Here is a 20,758-nt window from a genome sequence, read left to right as displayed (position 1 = left end):
TGGCCTCTAATATTGGTGACGTTGTTGTTGTGATCACATAGTTTTAAACAATTTGCATACTGCTTTTTCCCCCCCCTGTTGGGATGGAATAGAATCAATAGCTGTATGCAATCTCTCCCCCCCCCCCCCCCAATTTTCTTTAATCTGATTGCAAAAGAACAGCAACGATCAAAATTCTCAGCAATCATGACCAAATAGATCAAAAGCACCAGGCTGGGCCTGTCATACTTTTTTGAATGATTTTACTGCTGGGGACAGACTTTGTAAATGAGACTGAAAGTCTTCATTTAGATGGTATATATCCATAGAACATTTAGTACACAAATGCACTGAAGGCAGTCAAACATTGTCAAACATCAAAAGAAAAAAAAGACAATTTAAAAAAAAGCACCTTTGGGACAACCATGATCTGGATGATTGAGAATCTTTACAGACTTTTAGCAGTCAAACTTTCTTGTGAATGAATATATTATTGTAGAATGAACAAAGGTTTACTGAATTTCCCCCCCCCCCCCTGAATTTGGACAAGAAGGAACATAACCTTCTTGGAGTGATAGATTATACTTCATGGTAGTTCTACTACAGTTGCTTTTGTGTTTTGAACAAATGACAACTGTGACCATAACTGAGAATGTGTAAAGTAATATAATCTTACAGTGCCAAAAACCGTGACTGAGAATATCTTTTCCTGTGAAATAATTCAACAGTAGTTGCTAATTTACATTTCCGGTGGTGGGTCTAGTGAAATGAACACAGGCAATATTTTTACAGCTTTAATGCATAGAGATTCAGTTAAGCAATAAACCCAGCCTACTGGTTTATTACCAAACTTTGGGAAACCTGGGTTTATCTTTAATTCCTAGGCATACAGAGGGGGAGAAAAAAGTCAGTGATATTCTTATTTATTTATTTTATGTTTATTTGTCAACAAGTACAAGGAAACAAGTAGGAAAAACACATGAAAAAATGGCACAAATAAATGGATAAAAATAAGCAAAACATAGCCATAAACACCCAAAAAGAGTACATATAAATGGGACAGTAGGACAGGGATGGTAGGCATGCTGGTGCGCTTATGCACGCCCCCTTAGGGACCTCATAAGAAATGTGTAAGGTCCACGGTAGACAGCTTAAGCTTTAATTCTTATTAAACCCACTTGTATTTTAGTGATTGTTTGAAACCAAAATCAAAGTAGGGCTGCTAACTTAAATACCCTTAATAGAAATAATCTGAATTGAATCAGTGAAACTTAAAATGAATGCATTGAATCATGACGCCTATCTTTATGGAGGCATCTAATTCTTCATATGATATGATACACAGAATCATACTAAGCTATAATACTTTTCAGTTAAATTAGATGACAGCCATAAAACAGTTAGAAAAGTGTTAGCTTGTCAGCCCCGCTAAGTATATCAAACCAGGAAATCAAATCCACAGGAAGGCTAAAACTACTTTTACTGAGATTGGCTATATTAGCTGAATCTTGCAAGTCTCATTGTGTTTTAACCTCTTCCTCCTCCTTGTACTTCAGTGAATCTGACCCACTTCTGAATGTTATCTCATAATTTAGGAATAAAAAAAATCCTTCAACCCCTTTTGCATATCTCCACATTTCTTACTCTCTACAAAGCAGGATTTTAATCTTTTTCTGGTCCTTGATCCTTTTGAATGTGGCGACCCCTTCTTTATGAAATTTCGGTGAAAATGAAATTGTATTTTTTCCCCATCCAAGTTCCTAGATTTTCTGAAACCTATCATGGACCTTGGGTTAAAAATTCCCGGGTTAGAATTTTCTGTATCTTTGAGACATCATACAGTGGTTATCGAGATTTTTGCTCGACATGGAAGAAGGAATGTGGGAATCTAAATGCTGGCTTTTCCAGCATCTTATAGTTAAAAGAAGTCTTGAAGAGTGTTGTATTGGAAAAAAAAAACATGGCCTGTTAAGGTGCTTTTACTATCTCAAACTGATCACAGAGAGTAAAAGTTTAAGTGTCATGATTAGGGTGATTACACTTTAATGTTTTGATATTATACTGCGTTATGAAACACATTGGATGGATATGGTGAACATACACATTGTGCTTAACCCATTTCATGAGTTTATAAGGATACAGTTGGGACTTTTTGTAGCTCCATAAGCCTTTCGAGAAAAGGTGATATGTGTGTGTGCTTATAGAACCCCCCCAACACAGCAACATTTGGCTTGTTTGCCATTGGAAATCAAAGCTGAATGAGATTATTGATATTATCACAATACTTTTATTATTGGACAAAGGACTAACTGGTACCTTATAGGTCCATTTGAAGCTGTGGCCTTGGAGTCGGCCATTGGCTCTCTGCAGCAGATTTTATTGAAGGTAAAAAATATACATTCCTTGGAGAAGAACTGCATTGGGAAACATCACCTGTAATATAATGCATGAAACCCATTGTGTGAGTCCTAGTAAGGGAATAAAATTGCTACTAAGGCAAGTCTGCTTAGTATAATATTTTTAAAATGTTTAATTTTTAAATTTTATATTTAAAATGTGTAATAGTATTTTTAAGGTTCAAGCTCACTTCAACAATCAAAGCATAGATGGAAAGTTCATGTAGCAGAAAGGTGTTTGCTTAAACTCTCTTCTTTCACAAACTGATTGGATGGCCTGCCTTCCCTAGTGTCTGTCTTAGATTGCAATCAGAACCATTGTTCTTTTACTGCAAGCCCCCTCTCCCCAGTAAATGTCATTTTTGAGAAAACATGCAAAGGGTTTAGAAAACCTCCATTGCTGATGTTGATTAATTTTTAAAGAATATTGTCCCAAATTAGTTCGTTCACATCAGCAAGGTGTATATGGCACTATATGGCATCATGCAAGCATTTTGGGCTCTGACCAGAAAATCTTAGTTCAAACTTCTGCTTAAATCACCAAGGTTGTAGAGTGCTTTCTTTATCACTTTTCTTTATCCCAACTGAGATTTTGGGGTTGATATAAGTGGGAGAGGATGCATCTTGGCTTTAGCTTGGAGGAAGGATGAAATTATCATTATAACTTTTCATCCTGTGTGAATGGAGAGTAAAGGATGCCACTGAACAGATTTGGAAAGCACTTCCAGAGACTGTTTTCCTTATTCTGAGTGCCTGAATGCCGTGATTATTAATTTTTGGTATTTTTGAGATGGAAATCATTAGTGTAAGAGAGATCGCAACAAAACATATAATCTGGAGGGCATTCCTTGCTTTCAGAAGACACCATTATGAGTCTGTAAGTAATCCTTTGTACATCAGTGATCTTTAATGTTCCAAGATTAAAGCATGTTTACAAAGAGATGGATTTAACAAAAACAAAAATCTTTAGTCCACATGTTGAAGTGTGCCTGGAAATTGTGGAAGATGACTGTTTTCTCAATTATGTTAGCTTCATTGGAACTGAAATTAGTTTTGGATGTTCACCAGAAATGCAATTTTAGCCATGGGTCAGGATCCCAAACTTTCTCTTCTTTCCTGTAAACATTCTCAAAAATGTGTCCCAAAGAAATTCCAAAACCAAGAGGAAGCAGTAAATTTGTGTCGAGCCTTTAGAACTAGTTTATATATATACATATTTAAGCCTGAAACAAGTAAACATGGATTGGGCTCCTTGCTGATCTGGCTTTGTCAAAATTTTCTGTTATCCGATATTACCAAAACATCCTCTGGATTTTCATTGGCGTAGTTTAATACATTCAAAAGCCCACCAGGAAATATATGTTTGTTATATTTATTTTTATACTGGCCAGCTTTTAAGACTCAGAGTGGCCTACAACTCAAGATCATAACATCATCATAAGAAATCCTTTGTTGCCCCAAAATTGACATTACTTAAACATCAATAAACCATAAAATCAAAACTGTTCCCCAATCTCATTAAAAAAACAACAATCCAAACTTCACATGTTACAATTAAAAACTCCATCTAAACAAAAGAGGCTTGACAGCTTTGGAGAAAGCCAAAAGAGATGGTGTCAGGATGACCTTTGTGGGCAGTTAATTAAACAACATCATGGCTATATCAGAGAAGAACTATCTCTAGCTCCACAATTTATCTCTAGGACTTTCAGCATCTGTTCCTTGATGCTTACACAATATGGGGAGAAATCATTTTGAAGAAATACAGATGGTCCTTGACTTGTGACTATTTGTTTAGCTATTGTTCAAAGTTGGAATGGTGCTGAAAATGATCCAGTCCTTGCACTTATGACCGTTGCAGAGTCCCCACAGCCACGTGGTCCAATTTTGGGTCCTTGGCAACCGGTGTGTATTTACAATGGGTTGCAACATCCTAGGATTACATGTGATCATCATTTGTAACCTTCCCATCTGGCTACCAACAAGCAAAGTCAGTTTCCCAAATTTGCTTAACGGCCATGTGATTTACTCAGCATGTAATCCTAGGAAGTTGCAACCATCGTAATACACACTGGTTGCCAAGGGCCCAAAATTGGACCACGTGGCTGTGGGGACTCTGCAACGGTCATAAGTGCAAGGACTGGATCATTTTCAGCAACGGTCATAAGTGCAAGGACTGGATCATTTTCAGCACCATTGTAACTTTGATTTGCTTAATGACCACAGCAAAAAAAATAATCATAAAATCTGGCACAACCCACTTAACAACCATCTTGCTTGCTTGTTTGTTTGTTTGTTTATTGGATTTATATGCCGCCCTTCTCCCAAAGGACTCAGGGCAGCATACAACATTAAAAAAAAAAACATATTACAAAAGTTAAAAAGGAAATTAGATAGAGTTTTCAAAAACAAACCCAATTAAGATTAACAATAACATTTAAAAAATTAGATTAAAATTAACAATTTAATCAATCATTTATTTTATTTTGTTCAAGCCAGGCCGGCTTGCTGGAGAAGCCAACTTTTTAGGGCGCGTCGGAAGGAGCGGAGTTTGGGGATTATGTGAAGCTCCGGGGGCAGCTCATTCAAGAGGGAAGGCGCTCCCACAGAGAAGGCTCTCCCCCTGGGGGTCGCTAGCCGACACTGTCTGGCTGACGGCACCCTGAGGAGGCCAACTCTGTGGGATCGCACTGGACAGTGGGAGGCTACCAGTGGCAGTAGGTGGTCTCGCAGGTACCCTGGGCCTAAGCCATGGAGCACTTTAAAGGTCATAAGTAGTACCTTGAATCGCACCCGGAAAACAACTTAGCAACAAAAGTTCCAGTCTCAATTCTGGTTGTAAATCAAGGACTACCTATAGTTCCTTGAATAACCAAACCATGCAGAGCTTTGAAAGCAGGACTTTGAATTGGATTAAAAACCCAGAATGCAGGAAAGTCAGTGTTATATTACAGTAGGAGATCCCTATAGTGTTGTGCCAAATGCATTTTTTGGGCAGTCTTTAAGGCAGGCCCATGTCAAAGGCTTTGCAGTAATCTAAACCTGTCAGTTGTTATTGTTAAGTTTTCTCACTCCAGGAAGGTCCTCAATTGGTTACCAGCTTAGCTGAGCAAAGGCTACCCTGGCCAGGATTCCTAATCACTGTTCTAGCAGGAGCCGTACATCAAGAAGAATTCCCAAGTTCTCATTCCCAGAAATGTTCTCTGTTCCAGAACTATTACTGGATCTGGAACAAATCTCTCCCCCCCCCGGCAGAGTTTTGATTTAAGCCTGTTTATTAACCCCTTCAGTCCAACATAACCTCTTGGCACTAGGTCAGGATTTCATTGCTCAGTTCAGCCTGTTATAGGGCTGAGTGTCATTAGCATGTTAATCAGACCTTAGTTGACCTCTCCCAGTGGCTTCCTATAAGGAAGGAGACTGAGCTATGGATCACATGCTTGAGTATGGAACACGCAGTTCTCAGATGGACATGCTCAGTTGCGTTTACTCTCAAGCCCAGGGAAGTGGCATTTTTAACTATTCCCAAGGTAGCAAGAAAACTGTGTGCCAGAGGAAGGCCCCGCCTTCTTGGTTTGTTTCAGCTCCCTCTTCCTTTGCTTCTCAAGACTTTCTTGACTTTTGTTAGGAAAGATCTGGGATGAGAGGGAAGGGGAATTGCAAGGAGGAGATATCAAAGTGGAAGGAAAGTTTGATTCGTCCTGTTGTAAATCAGATTTTTTTTCCCCGAGAGTTCTTCCAGTTTCCCAAAAGATATGGAGACTTTGGAAAAAGTGCAGAGAAGAGCAACTAAGATGATTAAAGACCTGGAGACTGAATCATATGAAGAACAGTTGCGGAAATTGGGTATAGCTAGTTTAGAGAAAAGAAGGACTAAGGGGGACATGATAGCAGTGTTCCAATATCTCAGGGGTTGCCACAAAGAACAGGGAGTCCCATCTATTCTCCAAAGCACCTGAAGGCAGGACATGAAGCAATGGAAGGAAACTAACCAAGGAGAGAAGCAACCTAGAATTAAGGAGAAATTTCCTGACAGATAGAACAATTAATCAAGTGGAACCGCTTGCCTCCAGAATGCTCCGACACAGGACGTTTTGAAGAAGAGATTGGACAACCATTGTCTGAAATGGTACAGGGTTTCCTGCCTGAGGAAGGGATCCTTCAAGGTCCTTCCAACTCTTGTTATTCCTTTGATTCTGTTAAGTATTATTGTGATATATTTTTGAATCATCCATCGATATAAGTCAGCTGCGCAATTTGTGAACCTCTATTAAAAGTGCATTGTAAAAGGAAAATGTATAAACAAGAAAAAAGTAGTAATCAGCAGATAGAAACAGTTAATAACAGCAACCAGTGAAATTTCAGGAAATAATGTTTAATCAATTAATAGTATTGTTAGGTTTAAGAAAACTTTGTAGAAATTAGTTTTCTAAAAGGTTCTTAACCTGATGTCTAGTGTTGGTGCTGGGGAAATGTGTATTGGGAAGATTACAAAGCTGGTAGAAGAGAATATTTGTAGCTCAAGATTGAACAGTGGAGTCCTTGGTGATGACTCAAATTAGTCCATTTTCTGGGGAATGCACTGAATATATGTGGCCCTACCCACACAGCAGCTATAAGCAATATTTTCATATCGCAAAGGGTAAAGGAAATTTTCTTCATGAAATAATTTCTCAGCACAATGCAGGTCCATGTTTGTTTGCGGAAAAGGAGAATTACACAATTCCAGCATTTTTCAGTGTTGTAGCTGAGTTTCGGATCTTAACATATTAAAAAAAATGGGACCATATGGGGGATACTTTGCAGCTTTGTGTGGTTTTATTTTTAAGTATGCAAAGCAGACTTCTGTTTAATGCTTTTCTTTAAGAAATGTGAAATGCCTATGGAGATTTCTCAGTCATCCAGGTCATGGTTCTCCCAAAGGTCCTTTTTTTCAAGAGACAACTAGAATTTCTGCTTTTTCTTTGAAGACGTTTCACTTCTCATCCAAGAAGCTTCCTCAGCTCTTAGAAGCTTCTTGGATGTGGAGCAAAACGTCTTCAAAGAAAAACCAGACAGTTCAGTTGCCTCTTGAAAAAAAAGCACCTTTGGAACAAAGTGAAACCTTTTGCTTCAAAATAAAAGTCACAGTAATAAATATAGAGAGATAATGAGAGTTATGCAGGAGCATGGAGGTATGTTGAGTTGGATCAAAACTGCACGCTTCAAATTAATGTTTTCTGTGTCTGTTTCTCTCTCTCTGTCTCCCTCTCCCCTTTCTCTTTCTCTTTCTCTCTCTCTCTCTCTCTCCCTGTGTGTGTGTGTGTGTTTTACATTACACAAATGTAACAAGGCAACATTAAAAAAATGGCTTTCTGCATGGATGGCTCCCAGAGTGAGTCGATAGACAGAAAAGGGAAGCAGTATGCTCCCTTCCATATTTGGGCATATCAGGGGTTGTGACACAATACATACATACATACATACATACATACATACATACATACATACATACATACATACAGTGTATAAACACACACACACACATACACATATACATACACATACATACAGTTTATGCAAAAAACACTCACTTAGAATCACAAAATATCTAGAACTGTAAAGCCTACAACCTTTAAATTTGGCAATTATGTTCCTCGTGGCTTCTAGGTACTTGCTAAGAAAGGATTTTTCAAAATGAGCATCAGATCATTAGTATTTCATATATTATTATTAACATGCTGTAATGCTAATTAGTTAGATGTTCTACTCCCCCTCCCAAATTGAAAATAACTCTGGAGAGAATGGGGTAGGAGAGGAGAGTTTTCTGTAGGGCAAGGCTGAGAGAGAGAGAGAGAGAGAGAGAGAGAGAGAGAGAGAGAGAGAGAGAGAGAGAGAGAGAGAGAGAGAGAGAGAGTAGAGGCTATAAAGCCTGGGGGAGAGAAGGGGATAGGATAGGGGAGGATTCTGTGGAGCAAGCCTGAAGGAGAGAATGGGAGAGCAGAGACCAATCGTAACTACTCATTAATTTTCAAGCTGTAAGTGTCATAGTTTCATAGTGGAGCCCGTGTATTCAGCTAGTGTGTGTGTGTGTGTGTGTGTGTGTGTGTGTGTGTGTGTGTGTGTGTGTTGTGGCCCAGCAGGAGCCATTGGAGCTGCCATCAGACTCCGACAGCAGGGGCCCGCTGAGTCAGCTCTGGAGGATGTGGAGCACCCTGGACAGGATTCCGACTCCGAGCAGGGCGCAGAGAGGCTGGTTGGCCACCAGGAGGTGCCTGAGCCTTAGACCAGTGGGGAGGAGACAAGGGAGAGTGAGCCGGACCCCAGTAGTGAGTTGTTCCTGGATACACGGCACCGAAGAGCTAATAGGCGTCAGGAACAGTTGTGCAGTTACAGGAGGTAATTGCACTCAGCTGGTGGTCATTAGGCTCCTCTCCAGACTATAAAAAGACTACTTGTGCACACGCCCCTCTTTGCAGAAGTCAACGCAGGCATTAATGTCAGAGAACTTTGTCATGGGCTTGGCAGGCTGAATTGCTGCCAAGCCTTATCTGTGTTTATTGCTGCCCAAGCTTGTCTGTGCCGGTTTGCTGCCAAGGGCCTGTCTGTCTGTTAATTAAATGCTGTAACTTATCTTTGGCTTGGAGTGTCTGTTGGTGTGGAATGAGGGGGGGTCAGAACATATATATGTGTGTGTGTGTGTGTGTGTGTGTGTGTGTGTGTGTGTTAGTTATATTAGACCCAATTGGATTACTTAATATTGAAAGCAGGAACTGCAGATTTTGTACTAGCTTCATGTGTGTGTGTGTATTTATATAGTGGTTCTTAATGTTTGGCAGTTGGCTTTAGAGTACAACTCATTCTTTACTTATAACCATTTATTTAGTGACTGTTCAAAGTTACAACGGCACTGAAAAAAGTGGCTTATGACCGTTTTTCATACTTATGACTGTTGCAGCATCCCCAGGATCACGTGATCAAAATTCAGATGCTTGGCAACTGACTCATATTTATGACGGTTGCAGTATCCCGGAGTGATGTGATCCCCCTTTTGCAAGCTTCTGAGAAGCAAAGTCAACGGGGTAGCCTGATCCACTTAACAACCTTGTTACAAGCTGGATCACTGCAGTGGCAGGAAAGGTCGTAAAATGGGGCAAAAGTAATGTCTCGCTTATCCACAGAAATTTGGGCAACTCAGCTGCGGTCGTAAGTTGAGGACAACCAGTAATAGAATCAGAATGTGCCTTAGGCTTATATTAAACCCATATTATATTAAATATTTCAAAAAATAAATTGAAGTCTGGATTGTTAGAGAATAGAAGTGTTAGCAGTGAGCTTTCTTTAGAGGTTTGCAATGGGGACTGCTTTCAATTAGTCCTATACAGTATCTACATGATGAATTAGACAAAACCATTGCTGAAGTGCGTCCAGCTGCAGACTAATTGGTTGCATGCTAACTGGCACAATCCAACATGGCCATTTTAGTCAGGATGGAATAAACAACAAAAAAAAACCCCATTATTCCTCTGTGTTCAATAAGTTGTTGGCCGGCCTTCCTGTCTTTTCCGCGGAGGTATTCCAGCACAACAACGGTAGCCTGCATGAAGCTATGTCTAAGCTGGCACGATTAGCAGCTGGGTTTATTAATTACAGGCTCCAGGTTTTGGTGGCCATGGAGCCTGGATTGGAAGATTTATATTAGACCCAATTGGATTACTTAATATTGAAAGCAGGAACTGCAGATTTTGTACTAGCTTCATGCTTTGTCTATTCAATAACTGGGCAAGCAATATACCATCATGGTAGAGGTGGGTTCCTACCGGTTTGACACGGTTCAGCCGAGTAGGTAGTAACTTGGCTGGCCATGCCCCTGTACTGGTTTTATCAGCACCGCCGTAGGCGGCGCCATCTTGTTTTTTGCTTCTACGAATGTGCAGAAGCATTTTTTTTTACTACTGCACATTTGCGCGTGTGCCCGAAGCATGTTCCTGAGCGAACCGGCAGTAACAGAAGCCGGAACCCACCCCTGCATCATGGATGTTTCCATGACTACAGACTAGGACAAGGGTATCAAACTCAAGGCCTGGGGGCCAGATCTGGCCTGCGGGGTGCTTAGATCTGGCCCGCAAGACCTGCCTGGAAATAGCAAAGGGCTGGCCCACATTGCCTCTGCCAACAAAAATGGGCTCCTGAGCTCCGTTGAGGAAGGGAGCTCGGGAGGGCTGCACACTCTGTTATCGCTGGCAGAGGGTAGCAGAAGGCTGTTGCAGCCAAAAATGGAGCTGAGGAGGCGGTTTTCACTGGAAGAGATCTCTGACCACCACAGGCGCCCCCCAACACAAGTGACGTCGAACTGGTGACACCCACACTAGCCACACCCACCCCAGTGCCCCGAGGTCAAGCACAACCCTAATGGGGCCCTCAAGGAAATCGAGTTTGACACCCCTAGACTATGATGTCACAAAACACATGGGTTCGGCATACCAGCTTAGACAGTGGCAAGTCTTTGGGGATGTATCTCCGCCCCCCCCCCTCAAAAAAAAAAACCATCCCTAAGAGCTGGAAGATGTGGTGACTCAGTGAATGTCACCTTCCTTCTCATTCTAAGCTGAGCCAATATGACCCTGTGGAATCCAAGGTGTTTACAATGTTCTTTTGTAGGCTGTATTCAGCATTTCAGACAGATGCATTTGTATCCCTTATAGGGAGTCAAGTTCATGCAAAAATTGGTGGCATTTATATTTTGCATCTATGCATATTTTTCCTGGAGTTATAAAGATCGGATTACTACACCGTACAGTATGAAAAAAAGGGTGGGATGATTTCACTCGGTTGTCCATTAAAATTATTTTTCCTGCGCAAACTTTTATTTGCACAGGAAAACGAGCGAGTAAGATGCCGCAATAATAATTTGTGAAGCATCAAGTGGGCGCATCAAGTGAGCCCCAGATCATCACCCTCAGCTCCAACCAATCAAAATTTGTTATATTTTTTAATATAATAGAAAGGTGAAAACATACTCTGACTGAAAAACAATTATATACGTTCCATGTAACTATATTTTAATTACATTAAATTCTAAAGTGCTATTACATTTTACTTCATATCTGGTTTTGGTAGTGCAGCTTGCAAATCTGCATTCTTCCTGTACTGAATATAGATGACAGTAGTAGAGTATAAGCATAGTTAGAAGTAGCAGGATACAATGAGAGAAAGCCAGTGGTGGGTTGCAGGCAGTACGCCCCGGTATGGGCGTACCGGAGCCTGCCTGGAGCACCGGATACTGTTCTGGTATGATGCTCCGGAGGGCCCACCCACCTGCCCGAGCTCCTTACCGGTCTTTTAAGTCTTCGGCACTTCCGCGCATGCGCATGGCACTTACAGCCCCTGCGCGACGCTCCGCTGAGCAGCTGGAGCGTCGCGGAGGCTTGTGGAGGCGCTAAGATGCTTGTGCCATGTGGATGCCGCCAGGCCCGTTGCAACTATACCGGTTGGAATGGGATCCGGAACCCACTACTGGAGAAAGCGCTATTCACATAGTCCTTGACTTACATCCGTTTAATGATGATTCAAACTTACAGTTGTTTCAGAAAAAGTTATGGATGACCCAAACTGATGACCATTGCACCATCCCTAAAGTCACGTGATTGAAATTTGAATGCTTGGCAGCTGGCAGGCATTTATGATGGTTGCGGTGTCTTGGGGTTGTGGGATCGCTATTTGTGGCCTTCTGGGAAGCAAAGTCAATGCAGAAGCCAGGTTCACTTAGCAACTGTGCTTCTAGCTTAACAGCTGCAATGATTGCGACTGTGTCAAGAATTGTTGTAAAAGGGGGGGGGGGCTCAGCAACTGTGTTGCTTAGCAACAGAAATTTTGGGCTCAATTGTGGTCGTAGGCTAAGAACTACCTGTACTTTAGCCTAATGGACCATGGGAGAGTCTAGGGCCGTGATGGCGAACCCATGGCACGCATTCCCAAAGTGGCATGTGGAGCCATGGGGCCTGGCACACATGGCATTGCTTGTTCCTCTTCCAGGTTTCTGGAGTGTGGTGCGTGTGCGACGATCAACTGGCCTTCATGCATCAGGCAGTGCCGGAAACTGGGAGAGATGGTCTTCCATTTCCCAGAGTGAGCATGTGCACCGGCCAGCTGATTGTCGCACGCTGATTAGCTTGCCAGTGTGTATGTGTGTGCTGGAAACCGGAAGTTCATTTTCTGGCACGCACATGCCCCCTGGGCAGCTCCTCTTCTGGGTTGTGGCCCCAACGAATGTGCGCGCTCACATTTTGGCACTCGGTGCCAAAAAGGGTTGCCATCACTGGTCTAGGGAGTAGTTCTCCTACATCTCTTCGTCCATGGTGCAACTCTGGACTGTCTTGTCTCCTGTCTCGTATCCCTCCTTGGAATCCCTTCCTTCCTTCCTTCCTTCCTTCCTTCCTTCCTTCCTTCCTTCCTTCCTTCCTTCCTTCCTTCCTTCCTTCCGTTACTGTTGTTCATCACAAGAATAAATAATACAAATCGATCACACTAGTACAAGAATATAACCATTGCGGTCCTGGATTCATGGCTTGAATCCTTTGGAATGTGTATATACTAGGGATTGAAGCAATGCCATGCACAATTAAAGTAGGCTAAGCTGTCAAACCATGGCAACCTCCACTTAATCCCAATCCAAAGGGTGTGTGAGAGTGAGACAAATCACTCCTCAGCTAAATTGTAAAATGGATTATTCGTGGTGGTTTATAGATTTTTCATGTCTAAACTGCTATGATCTTGAGCATGTTTTGCCACAAGCCAGAAAATCAATGAAAACAGGACAAGCATGAGTTTGTGTGACACCTGAGTTCAAGAATAGGATTGATTTAAAATATGAATATATTTGGGCTTTTTGGCATGACTTCTCACAAGAATTTTGATCTTTGATTTTATGACTTTTTTATCATGATTGTTAAAGCGAATCATTCCATTGTTAAGTATTAAGCAAATCCAGTCTCCCTCCTCCATTCATTTCACTTTTCAGAAGCCAATTGGAAAGGTTGCAAATGGCTTTCACAACCGATATTTGGATTATGTGAAGGTGGGACACTTCAGTGATCATAAGTGCAAGTGCTGGTTGTAATTCACCTTTTTCAATGCTGTTTTAACCTCTAAATTAATGGTTGTAAATCAAGGATCATCTGTATATATTTTAATACAGATATCATGTCAAGTTACACTTTGTTTTAACTACTGTGTCAAGGTTCCAAGTAACACCCTCGATGAAAGAAGACTCCGAGGCTCAAAATTCCCATTTTATTAGAGATGTCACATTGCAACAGCTGGGAAAACCCGAATCTGAAAGCTTCCAGGTTTTCCCCACCCAAGTGAAAGGCCAAGTCCCTGCCCAGCACCCACATGTCCATCACATGGTCCAATCAGGCACCGTCCCAACTGGAGATGCCTCCCAGTCATACCCCTGCAGGTGCAGGGCAAGCTGTCCTTGACCCTCTGAGAAAGGAATGTTATTTTGACTATATTTCTCCTATACTCCGTATAATCTCCCCTCCCATTTTCCCACAGCATTGAATGTGGCAGGCCGGAAGGCCCAATGCAAAAGATGGCTTCCAGGCCTGACATACTGTTCATTAAATAGGCCATAGTGCAGTGGTGGGTTTCAAAAATTTTTAGAACCTCTTCTGTAGGTGTGGCCTGCTTTGTGGGAGTGGCTTGCTGACCATGTGATCAGGTGGGAGTGGTCAACTTGTAAAATGTGGAGAAACTCACTTAACAACGCTCTTGCTTAGCAACTAAAATATTGGCTCAGAAACTCTGGCATTTGAAGTACGCAAGTCTTAAAGCTGTCAAGTTACAAGACCCTCGCACCCCTAATCCTTTAGAAAACAAAACCCCCAGGGGTGTTCAAACTTGACAGCTTTAAGATTTGTGGACTTCAACTCCCAGAATTCGTCCTCTCGCTCTTCATCTTGATGTTGTGTGGACAGGTGGGGGGAGGGAGCTGGAACCGGTTCTAAATGGCACTGTAGATTTGTGGAACTTCTTCTATAGAAGAGGTTAGAACTGGCAGGAACCCACCCCTGCCATAGTGCCTGTATCCTATGGCGATGTAAAGTAAAAAAAGCAACTATATGTCAGCATGACGTATGAAGCCAGGCAGTGTCTCTTAATTTGGTTCTCTCTATGGAACCACAAGGATTGAAAACATATAGATCTCTTAGGAATTCTAGCCCTCTAACCAGTGATGAAAGATGCTTAGAGACTGAGGTAATCAGTATGCTGACACTAATTTGAAAGGAGTACCGTATTTTTCGGAGTGTAAGATGGACCTTCTCCACCCCTAAAAAAGAGGGTGAAAATCTGGGTGTGTCTTATACACCGAACACAGCATTTTTGTCCTCCCATGCATCCCACTTTTCTCAAAAATGGACACGCAGAGGGTTTGGGAGATCTGCAAAGTGCAAAAACTTTTTTTAAAATTTACCTCTTCAAAATCTCACTGCATCTTATACTCTGGTGCATCTTATAGTCTGAAAAATATGGTATTTAATAAGGTCTTAAGAATGTCATTGTGACATTTCATCAGTTTTCTGACACCACATTCTGACAGCATTTTCCTGCTGTCGTATGAAGAATGTAATTGGAAATATATAAGATCTAAGAGATATTTTTAAAAATTGCATGGATGCATTATATGATCAGGGCCTGGTTTGATAAATTCTCCTACTGCTGTCCGGTTGAAAGAAACTATCCAATGCTTAAAATTATATATGGAATTTTGCAAATTGTAAGCGTCATTGCATATACCCATTCTTTTTTTTGGCTGCTATGTATCTGCCAAAGGTTTTATTCAGCTGAGTATTTCAGATATCTAAAGGCAAACATTGCCATCATTTTTAAAGGAGTACATTTTGCATGAAAAATAGTTTTCCTAGATTTTTCATTTTTCAGTAGAAAATTCTTTAAATGTTCCTTTGGCTTGGGAAAGATAAAGCCCCTTACTTTTTATAAATTCCCAGTTTTAAAAATCTAATCTGAATTCTAATAACATTAAAAATACAATAGAAACACAATGGACAATATAGACATAATTTTGTTACAAAGGGTCATTTTGGAACAGTCATTCTGATCAGTGGGTTTTTTTTTTAAATGGGCAAAAACAAAATTAGCTGTATTGGTCTGCAAGAAAAAAAAATCAACATCTATAGTAGAACAATAAGTTGAAAATCCTTAGGGATTGAGGCAGCTGTAAAATTTAACAAAGAAAACAAAGGAGTTGCTAAATTACAGTGTTTTATTCTTGTGTTCTTTTGAATAATCATCCTTCATTAGGGAATACTCTTAAAAATAGTAGGCAGTTTAAAAATAAATGTAAATTTTAATGTAACCCTATTTGAGATTTTTTATCCATTTTATTTAGTAGCTTTATATACCATGTTTCCTTTGGGAGTTCAAGGTGGCATCTCCCTCCTCTTAATTTGTTTCCCACAAATACAATCTGATAGGCAGAGATGGTATTCAGCCAGTTCTCTCCGGTTTGGGCGAACCGGTAGCTGCAGCTGCAGGAGGCCCCACCCACCCACCTCGATGTACTGCGCAAGCACTGCATGGGCGCAGAAGGCGGTGCGCGTGCACAGATGGTGTGCATGCACTCACATTTGCAAAACGGTAGAGAAGTGAATCCCACCGCTGTTGGTAGGGTAGGTTGGGCTAAGATCAAATAGCAAATCTCAATACAGGTTGTCCTCGAGTTACGACCACAATTGAGCCCAAAATTTATGTTGCTAAGCAAAAGATTTGTTAAATGAATTGGTCCTATCATAAATGCGAATCAGTTGTCAAGCATCCAAGTCTAAATCATGTGACCATGGGGATGCTACAACAGTCATAAGTGTGAAAAATGGTCATCAGTCACTTTTTCAGCGCTGTTGTAACTCCAAACGGTCACTAAGGGAAGTGTTGTAAGTCTAGGACTACCTTTACCTTTCTAAAACGACTGCTGAAAATGAATGGAGAGATTTTGAGATGTGCAAATGCTAGTAGAAAGATAATGGGTGGCATGTGGACTATTGCAATAAATTAATGGCTGCCAAAAGAAGCAAAAAATGACCAGGTGTTTGTTTACTCACTTTTTCATATGGAAGTTAAAGTTTAGTATGTCAGAAGAAGTGGGGTAAGTTGAATGTGGAGTGAACTTAAGAAGGGTGCATGGTAAAACAAGAGACAAGGACAAGAATGTGTTGAATAAATGTCTGGCGATTCTCAATTATCCAGGTCATGATTGTCTCAAAGGTGTTTTTCAAAAGGCAACTGGACTTTCCTTGTTTTTTTCTCATTCATGAAGCTTCTTCAGTTCTCACTGAATAGGAGCAGGGGGAGAGAAAGGAAGGATGTACATTCTTTGCAGTCATCTGATGGTTAGTACTCTGAATATTGTTCTTAGCTTTCTGAGAGACAGGAGATAGTGTAGTATCCTATCTCCTATCATTCACACCACCTACCTTTTGGTGCGTGGCACGACATAACCGCGAACGTCAAAAGCATGCCGACAACACCGCAGCGCTAAAACCGCGATGTCAAAAGCGCGCCGACAACAGCGCGCCGACAACAGCGTGCCGACAACAGCGCGCCGACAACAGCGCGCTGACAACAGCGTGCCGACAACAGCGCGCCGACAGAAGCACGATTTAACTTAAGGTAAGGTTTAGGGTTAGGTTTAGGGTTAGGTTTAGGGTTAGGTTTAGGGTTAGGTTTAGGGTAGGTTTAGGGTAGGTTTAGGGTTAGGTTTAGGGTTAGGTTTAGGGTTAGGTTTAGAGTTATTTTTAGGGTTATGATACAGCGCGCTTCTGTCGACGCGCTGTTGTCGGTGCGCTGTTGTCACGCGGTTTTGACGGTGCGGTTTTGTCACCGTGCTTTAGTCACACGCACTTTGTCGTACGTGCATTTGTGGTGGAACCCTTTTGGTGACAACCAAGAAATCCAGTTGCCTTTTGAGAAGCAGCTTTGGGCTGAGTGTTGAATTACTCGGAAGTGGACAGAAAGAGATTCACCAGTATGAAATAAACCTGTTAGAGTGGCTCGGTCATATAGGCAGAACAACTGAAGGTTGAATGCAAACAAATGCATGAAGGAAGAGTGGATGGCTTGAAAGGGAGAGGAAGCTGAGAAAATTGTGGCTAAAATTGCTGAACAGACAGGTAAGAAATGTAAAGAAGAACACAATATATGGTTATGGGGGAAGCTATAACTATTGGCAAGAATATGGAGAGGAACAGTGAACAATGCAGAGGATAAGTTAGATTGTTCTGATCTCTTACCCGTTTTCTGCAGTCTTCCAACTATTTCTCACACTAAAAGGGGACAATATGATGGGCATATATGTATGCGATTACAGTAATAAATTAGCAATATTAAGTTGCCAATGAGTGGCAAATAACTAAAGGCTGTCTTTCATATTATGAATTGTCCAGTCAAGATTGGAAAAGCAAGCCTTCCAGTAGATATGCTTGGTGGCTTTGTTCTTGACACCTCTGTCTGACACATAGCAAAGTGGCTTCTCTTGTATTGCTCTCACGTGACGGAAAGCATTACTGTATGAGTTGAGTTTGATCCTGCTTCTTTCACATTTAGAAATCATGTACATGTAGCATTTATCGTAAGCACCTAAAGCTAGACGTGATTGAGTGCTGGTCTACTGTTTATAGTGTTGACCCACTGATTTTTTATTGCAATACAACAACCAGAATGTTAGAAAATGATGAAGTAAGCAGGTATGTTGATCCATAGGTATATCATACCATTTCCCTTAAAAAAAAAGAAATTAAGTAGGAGGGACATTTTAACATTGTGTGATTGCGCACACAAAGATTGTGCAAATTCTGGGAGATTTGCAGTTAGGATCTGATCGTGCCCAGATAGACAACAATCAGATGAGTCAGACAGGAAAAATAACACATGATTGCCAAAGGGCTGAGGGTTGAAGACTGGTACCTAATTAAACAATGGTCAGTGGCATACTGAGACTGGAGACAGGCTGTAATGGATGCCTTTTCTGAAAAAGCTATCTGGAGGGTCAGCATTGAGTGTGGAGTTGCATCGTTGCTGCCAGCGCACCAATTGGCTGTCTCCTGCAGCTACTGCTTGCTCTCTGATCCACACCAAGTGTGCCATTACCAGTAGTCATAGCAAAGCGTGATCAGAAGGCAGCTGACGGTGAAATACTGGATTGGGTGGATGGAATATTTCGAGGCTAGTGCAATACGCTGGGTGCAGTGGGGGCACATTTCTTTCCATCCTCTGGCTCTTACTCAGAGTGTGCCCGGAGGGCTCCCCCTCTGAGAAGGCTGACCTGCTGCCTTATGCATGCAATCGATGTCTGTGTATAATGTAACCTTTTCCTAAAAAGCGCTATCGCTAATGCCTTCTTGTTAACCCAGGATTGCTCAGCTTCTGCAGTGGTATGTCTAGTCTTAAAAGCGACCCTTCTTTTTCCAGAAGAACCGACTCCTTCACATAAAATCATCAGCCCACCCACTGGAGTTACTTACCCTCATGATGATGTCTCGGATTATGGCCTCAAGCCCTACCCCTTCGCTTTGTCTAGCCTTTCGGCAGATCACATGGGCAGATATGGACAGCCAGATAGCATAGGGTCAAAATGCTACTTGGACCCTCACAAGGCTGCAGGTCCCCCTACTTTGAGCCCTAGGATTGAGATAACACCATCTTATGAACTGATTCACTCAGGGGGGGCCTTCAGCAGCAGAGACACAGATCTATTGGTAGAGCATCAGTCCAGCTCAGCTACCGCTAGCCCAAGGTTTACCCTGCCGGTCCCTGGCTTTGAGAGCTACCGAGAACCGCTGTGCCTGAGCCCGCCTAGCAGCGGCTCCTCTGCAAGCTTCATTTCAGAGACAAATTTCTCTCCTTATACTTCGCCATGCGTTTCACCAAATAATGGCCCTAGTGATGACCTGTGTCCACAGTTTCAAAACACCCATGCTCATTATTCCCCTAGAACCTCGCCAATAATGTCCCCACAAGCATCTGTCGTGGAGGATACCTGCTTGGGGCCACGTTCACCATCACCACGTCCCAACTCAAGGTCGTCATCGCCAGGGGCCAAACGGAGGTACTCTTGCACTGAGCTCTACGGGAGTCAGCACCCACATTCTTCTCCACGGCAATCGAGGACCCCTTCTCCACAGGCCTCTCCCCACGTCTCCCTGAGAGAAGACGGAGCGACAGTCACTTACACCCAGTTGTCCACCTCGTCTAGTCTCATGGATGCCATGAACAATCTCACCACGGATCCTTCCTGCGGAGTTCCCACAAAAATATGGAGGACCACTCCAGATCCTTCGCCATTGGTTTCCCACAAAGCCAGTATGCCATGCCATGTGCTTCAGCCCATCGAATACATTGGATCCTGTGAGCAGGAGAATCGAAGGAACCCACCGCCAGATTCAATCCTCTTAGTGCCGCCATCTTGGCCGAAGCAGTTGATGCCTGCGATACCAATCTGCAGGTAAGTAGCAAGTCTTTCACATTTATTTATGAGCCACGGTGGTGCAGTGGTTATAGTGCAGTACTGCAGGCTACTTCTGCTGACTGCCGGCTGACTGCAGTTTGGCAGATTGAATCTCACTAAGCTCAAGGTTGACTCAGGCTTTCATCCTTCCAAGGTGGGTAAAATTGAGGACCCAGATTGTTGGGGGCAATGTGCTGACTCTGTAAACTGCTTAGAGAGGTCTGTAAAAGCACTGTAAAGGGGTATATAAGTCTAAATTCTATTGCTATTAATGGAGACCTATAGAATTTCTCTCATAGATATGTTTATATCTGTGAGACAGATTGCATATAATAGAGGAGGATTTCTTTTAATGAGGGAAGAATGCTCCTGTTCTTCTTTTTCTCCTAAGCTTCCCTGGATATTCTTCTGTTGGATCTAACAGCAAATGCATGTTCCCCTAGCAAATCAAAGTGCATAATATTTGAGGAGAGCAAATCATTGCAGGTTAGACACCAGCATAATTTGCTCCTCTTCCTTGACAAGGAGAAAGATAAACATTTTCTACTTTTCATTACATTCCGAATATCTGAATCACCACTATTTGCACACAGCGATGAATGAACGGCTACTGAAAATGCTCTTGTGAGTTCCTTCAGGACCTTGTGAATAGCTATCAGGGTTTGGGTCAATCTGTTCATTACCCTTTGTCCTTCTTGAATTAATTGCCATGGGTTCTTATTTGGCTCCTAGTTAGTGATCGTTGGTTAATTGTGAGGCAAAGATTCCATCCCACTGACACGAGTTAAGCAAAGGTATTTTTAATTGTTCTCCATCTCCTGCCAATCAGTGGTCGATCCAGCCCTCTTGCATTTTGAAAAAGAAACATGACTACCGATTG

At 42.0% G+C, this 20,758-nt stretch overlaps 1 protein-coding gene across 2 annotated transcripts in view; it reads left to right on the top strand.

Moving 5' to 3' along the window:
* NFATC2 (nuclear factor of activated T cells 2) overlaps nt 1–20,758 on the top strand; it is a 164,191-nt gene that overhangs the window by 2,549 nt on the left and 140,884 nt on the right. The window contains exon 2 of one of the 2 annotated variants that reach the window (XR_015697362.1): nt 19,366–19,875. Coding sequence is in view for 1 of the 2 variants with exons in the window: in XM_014057931.2 (XP_013913406.2) it covers nt 18,843–19,875 (1,033 nt within the window). In the remaining variant the exon portion in view is untranslated. Of the gene's footprint in view, nt 1–18,842; nt 19,876–20,758 lie in introns of both variants that reach the window. The other variant, XM_014057931.2, reaches the window with a different exon arrangement.

The sequence above is a fragment of the Thamnophis sirtalis genome, unplaced genomic scaffold, assembly GCF_051295495.1.
Source record: "Thamnophis sirtalis isolate CommonGarterSnake01/CBP01778 unplaced genomic scaffold, rThaSir2_p1.2 scaffold_7, whole genome shotgun sequence".
Classification (NCBI taxonomy): domain Eukaryota; kingdom Metazoa; phylum Chordata; class Lepidosauria; order Squamata; family Natricidae; genus Thamnophis; species Thamnophis sirtalis.
Note: the sequence above shows the minus strand (reverse complement) of the source record. Positions and strands in the feature narration are given on the sequence as shown.